General features: G+C 45.4%; 1 protein-coding gene across 2 annotated transcripts; it reads left to right on the top strand.

Moving 5' to 3' along the window:
• Positions 1–4,131: 4,131 nt before the first annotated feature.
• Positions 4,132–6,965, top strand: LOC123398983 (putative pumilio homolog 8, chloroplastic). 2 transcript variants are annotated; one of them, XM_045093423.1, is made up of 6 exons: positions 4,132–5,044; positions 5,196–5,358; positions 5,796–5,959; positions 6,256–6,329; positions 6,431–6,514; positions 6,616–6,965. In XM_045093423.1, exons 1-6 carry the CDS (start codon positions 4,284–4,286, stop codon positions 6,729–6,731), a joined length of 1,362 nt encoding a protein of 453 aa, XP_044949358.1. In that variant the 5' UTR covers positions 4,132–4,283; the 3' UTR covers positions 6,732–6,965. The 2 variants fall into 2 exon arrangements, with proteins under 2 accessions (XP_044949358.1, XP_044949357.1); XM_045093422.1 differs by having other exon boundaries at positions 6,256–6,514.
• The last annotated feature ends 339 nt before the right edge of the window (positions 6,966–7,304 follow it).

The raw sequence follows: 7,304 nt of genomic DNA, 5'->3' as shown, positions 1-7,304 counted from the left end.
CACCATGATCTCCATCAACGTGTCGCCATCGAGGTTGTCGTGCTACTCATGCTATTACTACTAAAGCTACATCCTAGCAAAATAGTAAACGCATCTGCAAGCACAAATGTTAGTTTAAAGACAACCCTATGGCTCTTACCGGTTGCCGTACCATCGACGTGCAAGTCGATATTATCTATTACAACATGATCATCTCATACATCCAATATAACACATCACAAGCATACCCTGCAAAAACAAGTTAGACGTCCTCTAATTTGTTGTTGCATGTTTTACATGGTGACCATGGGTATCTAGTAGGATCGCATCTTACTTACGCAAACACCACAACGGAGATATATGAATTGTTATTTAACCTTATCCAAGGACCTCCTCGGTCAAATCCGATTCAACTAAAGTTGGAGAAACCGACACTTGCCAGTCATCTTTGAGCAACGGAGTTACTCGTAGCGATGAAACCAGTCACTCGTAAGTGTACGAGTAATGTCGGTCCAAGCCGCTTCAATCCAACAATACTGCGGAATCAAGAAAAGACTAAGGAGGGCAGCAAGACGCACATCACCGCCCACAAAATTTTTTGAGTTCTACTCGAGATTACATTTACTCATGAACCTGGCTCATGATGCCATTGTTGGGGAACGTCGCATGGGAAACAAAAATTTTCCTACGCGCACGAAGACCTATCATGGTGATGTCCATCTACGAGAGGGGATTTCCGATCTACATATCCTTGTAGATCGCACAGCAGAAGCGTTAGTGAACACGGTTGATGTAGTGGAACGTCCTCACGTCCCTCGATCCGCCCCGCGAACCGTCCCACGAACCGTCCCACGATCCGTCCCACGATCTAGTGCCGAACGGACGGCACCTCCGCGTTTAGCACACGTACAACTCAACGATGATCTCGGCCTTCTTGATCCAGCAAGAGAGACGGAGAGGTAGATGAGTTCTCCGGCAGCATGACGGCGCTCCGGAGGTTGGTGGTGATCTAATCTCAGCACGGCTCCGCCCGAGATCCGCAGAAACACGATCTAGAGGTAAAACCGTGGAGGTATGTGGTCGGGCTGCCTTGAAAAAGTTGTCTCAAATCAGCCCTAATAGCTCCATATATATAGGAGGAGGGAGGGGAGGCTTGCCTTGAGGTTCAAGGAGCCCCAAGGGCTGCGCATCAAGGGGAGGAGGAGTCCTCCTCCAATCCTAGTCCAACTAGGATTGGAAGGTGGAGTCCTTCTCTCCCTTCCCACCTCTTTTTTTTTCTTTTCTCTTTGATTTTCTATCTATGGCGCATAGGGCCTTCTTGGGCTGTCCCACCAGCCCACCAAGGGCTGGTGCGCCACCCCCAAGGCCTATGGGCTTCCCCGGGGTGGGCTGCCCCCCCGATGAACATCCGGAACCCATTCGTCATTCCCGGTACATTCCCGGTAACTCCGAAAACATTCCGGTAATCAAATGAGGTCATCCTATATATCAATCTTCGTTTCCGGACCATTGCGGAAACCCTCGTGACGTCCGTGATCTCATCCGGGACTCCGAACAACATTCAGTAACCAACCATATAACTTAAATACGCATAAAACAATGTCGAACCTTAAGTGTGCAGACCCTGCGGGTTCGAGAACTATGTAGACATGACCCGAGTGACTCCTCGGTCAATATCCAATAGCGGGACCTGGATGCCCATATTGGATCCCACTTATTCTACGAAGATCTTATCGTTTGAACCTCACTGCCAGGGATTCATATAATCCCGTATGTCATTCCCTTCGTCCTTCGGTATGTTACTTGCCCGAGATTCGATCGTCAGTATCCGCATACCTATTTCAATGTCGTTTACCGGCAAGTCTCTTTACTCGTTCCGTAATACAAGATCCCGCAACTTACACTAAGTTACATTGCTTGCAAGGCTTGTGTGTGATGTTGTATTACTGAGTGGGCCAAAGATACCTCTCCGTCACACGGAGTGACAAATCCCAGTCTCGATCCATACTAACTCAACGAACACCTTCGGAGATACCTGTAGAGCATCTTTATAGTCACCCAGTTACGTTGCAACGTTTGATACACACAAAGCATTCCTCCGGTGTCAGTGAGTTATATGATCTCATGGTCATAGGAACAAATACTTGACACGCAGAAAACAGTAGCAACAAAATGACACGATCGACATGCTACGTCTATTAGTTTGGGTCTAGTCCATCACGTGATTCTCCTAATGACGTGATCTAGTTATCAAGCAACAACACCTTCTACATAGTCAGAAGACCCTGACTATCTTTGATCAACTGGCTAGCCAACTAGAGGCTTGCTAGGGACAGTGTTTTGTCTATGTATCCACACATGTATATAAGTCTTCATTTAATACAATTATAGCATGGATAATAAAACGATTATCTTGATACAGGAATTATAATAATAACTATATTTATTATTGCCTCTAGGGCATAATTCCAACAATGTTGTCGTACACAACTTATAACGTCATTTTTTTCATAGCCAGATTATAACAAGTACAAGTATTTACAAAAGATATGTTGTGGGTGCCATTTTATGTGAGATTTCATATATATGATCCATATATTTGTTTTTTGTGTGACCGTTATCCCTTTCACCCTCCTATGCTAAAATCCTGGCTCCGCCCCTATACGCGAGGTCCAGCAGGAGCCGCTCAACTTCGTCCTCATTGAACTCGCGGGCGGCGAGCCTCTGGCGGGCGGCTCGAGGATGCGTTCTTTGTTTTGTCTGGTTTCTAGTCTTGTGATGCGATGTAAGGAGGAAATCATTGGTATTTGTGAGGAGGAAATCATAGGAACGCCCATGGCTTCGTGTTAGAGTAGGTCTTGTACGAAGATCCGATCCAAAACGGTCAGATTTTAAAGAGAAGCCAGGGGCGAAGGTGCCTCCCATACGCCGTCCTCAATGGAGCATAGAAGGCGTCCTCAACACATGGGTTAGTTTGTCAATAGAGAGATATGAGCTAGCAACCTGAAACATATGTGTGACCAGTTTGTTTTATTTTAATGACATAGACATATAGGCCGGCTGACTTTGTTTCTTTTTGCACGCAAGTGACGTGGAACATGCAAAAATCACTAAACGAAACCTAGCGCCTGTGAAAAACAATCGAGGCGAGGTAAAATTAAATGAGACGAAACCAAGATTTTCCTATATCGCGAATCTAAATTTAAGTTGACAACTTGACTTTGGTAGGAAATATATTTAGCAATGAGATGAAAAACTTCTCGCAAAAAAAAGGAAAAAAAAAAGACGAACAGCTCACATGGTACTGCTAGCTCGTGGAACTCATTAACGTGGAAAAGGCGAAAATAAATTTAGCAATAAGACGAACAGCTTCTTGCAAAAAAGAAAAAAGATGAACAGCTCACATGGTAGTCGTGGAACTCATTGACATGGGAAAAGCGAAAATATCTCCTTGATCTTTTCTCTCAAGCTGAGGAGTCCGCAAAAATCTGGCTTGTCCGACACATACAATTGGACAAGGAAGCAGAAAGTGTGTATGAGGCAGCACAGCTTCCCCGTCCGAGTGTGCCAAAAAAGTGCAGGATCATATGACTCACATCCTACATGCAATGGATAGATAGCCCAACCAACGCCTGCCCATCCTTCCCCTCCATTTGCAAATTTGGATCTTGTTCCATTCCAACAAATATCCTGCGCATGGGGAGATATTTTCTTTGCGCTGGCCAGGGTCACTCACAAGTGGGTCCCAAAGTGCACCGGATGTCTGCCTCTAGAGACCCAACAAAAGCGTATTTTAAGGGAGGGAAGAGGTCACTGGACGAGAGTGGGCCAAGTCATATGTGTGTGCAGCCAGAAATAGGTGTTTGTGAACCACCGAAGATATTTGGGCTGAGATATTATCTATTTTTGTATTTCCTTTTTTGTTTTCATTTTCGGAGTTGTAGTAGTAATAGAAATGTTTTTTAAGGGTCTAAATATCTGATGTTGAAATAAAAAGTCGGAAAGTGCTTACCCCAAAACAAGAAAATCAGACCAGGTAATAACCTTTCAAAAGAAAAGATTTAAAAGAAGAAGAAAAAAAGCACTCCTCTCACCGGCATCAGTCCTCACTACTTTCGCGCTATCCTTATATAAAAGCACCCCCTCTGCTCTCTCCTCCTCCCACTCCTGCATGCCTCAACGAACCATCTCCAGGAAAACACCTCACCCCAATCCAACCCCAAACCAATCCTCTCCACAAACAAATCTAACAGAATTCCCCCACTGATTTTCTCATCGAGATTCGATCAAGATAGTAGTTGGAGATGAAGCTGGACAGGGAGATGGAGATGCTCCTCAACGAGATCCCTCTCCTCCTCCACGGCGACGTCCTCGGCTGCAGCGAGCCAGCCGCCGCCGAGACCGACGCCGGCGCCGTCGACTTCGCTTATCTCATCCAAGAACTCGGCGAGATGGGGTTCGTCGAGGACGACGACGACGACGACAGTTTCCTTTACCCAAGGAAGGCCAGCTCATCTCCGACGAGCAACCTCCATTTCATGGACGCTGAGAATTTCGTGGCGTCGCATCCCTTCTCCATGGACAAAGACCGCGAGAGGGCTCTTTTCGATCCGTTTCCCTTCTCCAGCACCTGCTTCGACGCCGCCGTGGGCGACGACTGGGACCTCCTGTGTCGGCCGGTGAGGTCCCGGCTGTGCAAGACGGCGAGGCCGAAGAAGGGTACCTGCAGCAACGGCTGCCAGGCGACGAGCCCCAAGAAGTGCGCGGCGGCGAAGCCGTCCAAGTACGAGAGCCTTGTCGGGCTGCGCGGGTACATGTACCACGTGGCCAGGGACCAGCACGGCTGCCGGTTCCTCCAGCAGCGGCTCGACGACGGCAAGCGCGAGGTCGATTTCATCTTCACCGGCGTCGCCCGTCACGCCGTCGACCTCATGGTGAACCCATTCGGTAACTACCTCATGCAGAAGCTGCTAGCCGTCTGCAGCGAGGAGCAGAGGATGGGCATCGTGCTGACCCTCACAAAGGAACCCTTCGTGCTCGTCAGGATCTCTCTCAATGTACATGGGTAAGCGTGCTTAACTCACTCCTGATTGGTTGGTGATAATTTAACTCTGTTGCTGCTGATTTATTTATTTTTTGTTGCCCTTTTCGGAAGAAGAAAAAAAATTGTCTTTTGTTGCTAAGTGTTGCGTTGTCATGTTGTTTCTCGTTTTCAGGACAAGGGCGGTTCAGAAGCTGATTGAAAGCTTGAAGGCAAGGGAGGAGATTCAGCTCGTCGTCGCAGCTCTGCGCCCCGGGTTCCTGGAGCTCATAAAGGATCCTAATGGTAATCATGTCGTGCAGAAGTGCTTGCAATCGTTCGGGGCCGATGATAACAAGGTATATATATATGCGTGTGTGCGTGTGTACAGTTTTTTTTCTTTCTAAAAAGTACTCCCTCTATAAAGAAATATAAGAGCGTTTAGATCACTAAAGTAGTTATCTAAATGCTTTTATATTTATTTACGGAGGGAATAATATATTGTATGTGTGTGCATGCATCTTAACATCTTAACCATGGTAAGTTGGTGTTTATTTTTAGGTGTAAGTTAGTCTATTTGGGTCCAGAGAAGTTGTTCCGATCTAGTTACTCTGATCGCTTAGAAAAAATTGTTGTAGACCACCTCCACTTGCCTGAATTTTGCATCTTGTAGTGTTAATTGTTTATTACTGAACTGAATTTTCCGCAACCTTTTTAGTGAAGTGAATTTTAATGGTTTTACTAAACTGATATGTTCCTGACCAGACATAATTAACTCACGATCTACAACTTTCAGCCGATCTTCGATGCTGCTGCTATTTACTGCCTTGATATTGGGATGCAATGCCATGGCTGCTGCGTCCTACAGCGGTGTATCGCGCGTTCGACTGGTGAGCACAAGGAGAAGCTGGTTGCCGCGATCGCTCGCAATGGGTTCGAACTTGCACAGGATGCCTATGGGTAAAAATCCTACCTTGTGCTCCACCTGTAATTTTTCATGTAACCACGTGGCCGGTAAAACAAGCATGGTTAATCAATTATAGTTCTGTCTAGCTTATTATTAATAGTCCAGCATGCCTTGTGAAGTGGAAAAACCTTTGCTTGTAGAGACCTCTGTAGGCATTCCAATCTTTAGTGCTATGAGAGTATCTAGTTAAACATTTATACAACATTAAAGAATGTATGTTCATATATATTTCTTCTATTTTGGTGTATTTTAACTCGTCAACTCATGGGCTTATCTGCCAATGTTGCAGAAACTATGTTGTTCAGTATGTGATAGAACTAAAGGTCGCTGCTGCAAATGCAAGTCTGGCACAACAGTTTGAAGGCAAGTACATCCACCTCTCCATGCAGAAGTTCAGCAGCAACGTTGTCGAGAAATGCCTGAAAGTTTTCAAGGAAGCTGACAAAGCGAACATCATCCTGCAGCTCCTTGCTGCGCCGCAGTTCGAGCGGTTGCTTCTGCACCCTTACGCAAACTATGTAGTCTACGCAGCACTTCAGAATTCCAAGGTACGTAAATAACATCTCAACCAAAAGAGCGTCAACCAGAGACCGCAGTATGTTAACAACAACTGATTCCACAGCTTTTGTGACTGCGATGAATTTTTCAGGGCTCTCTACACTCTGCACTGACCAACGCGATCCGGCCTCACGTGGAGCTACTCAGGACCAGCCCATACTGCAAGAGGATCTACTCTCGAGCTTTGCTGAAAAAGTGATGGTCTGATGAGACCATCTCACCATGTGTAACAATAAAGATAGTTTGTCTTGTGCTATTTTTTCGGATTCAAAAGGGATAAAAGTGATCTCACCATGTAGATCTTGTATAGATCAAAATTTATTTGGTCATGTACTTCTATGTGCACCTTTATTTGATGCACTCTTCCGTTGCCATAATCCATCTGGAATGGTAAGTTCCGATCTAACAAATCGTCATATAGATGTTGATGCACGTACACAATATTGGTGATGTTTCTTGTAACTTAATGTTTGCATTTTTTTTTGCCCTGCAATTGCTCAACCGAATGCCAAAACATGAAGGCAAATAACTGATTTGCAGTCTAAGGAAAGTTACGTGTGACTTTTTCGTAATACATCACAGCACATACTTACTAAGTATGTGGAAAGAGGAAATCACGATTAAAATTTCATTATATTTTACACAACAAGAACACAACACGAACTTTCAAAGGGAAACGTTATAAATCATCCGACAGATCGCAGGCTGGCGATCGCCTTCTTCTCTGCACGCCACGTGCATCATGACCAACATCATAAATTTTTGCAACTAGCATGTTGT

The sequence above is a fragment of the Hordeum vulgare genome, chromosome 5H, assembly GCF_904849725.1.
Source record: "Hordeum vulgare subsp. vulgare chromosome 5H, MorexV3_pseudomolecules_assembly, whole genome shotgun sequence".
Classification (NCBI taxonomy): domain Eukaryota; kingdom Viridiplantae; phylum Streptophyta; class Magnoliopsida; order Poales; family Poaceae; genus Hordeum; species Hordeum vulgare.
The sequence above is the reverse complement of the archived record's forward strand: the minus strand, read 5'-3'. Positions and strand labels throughout refer to the sequence as shown.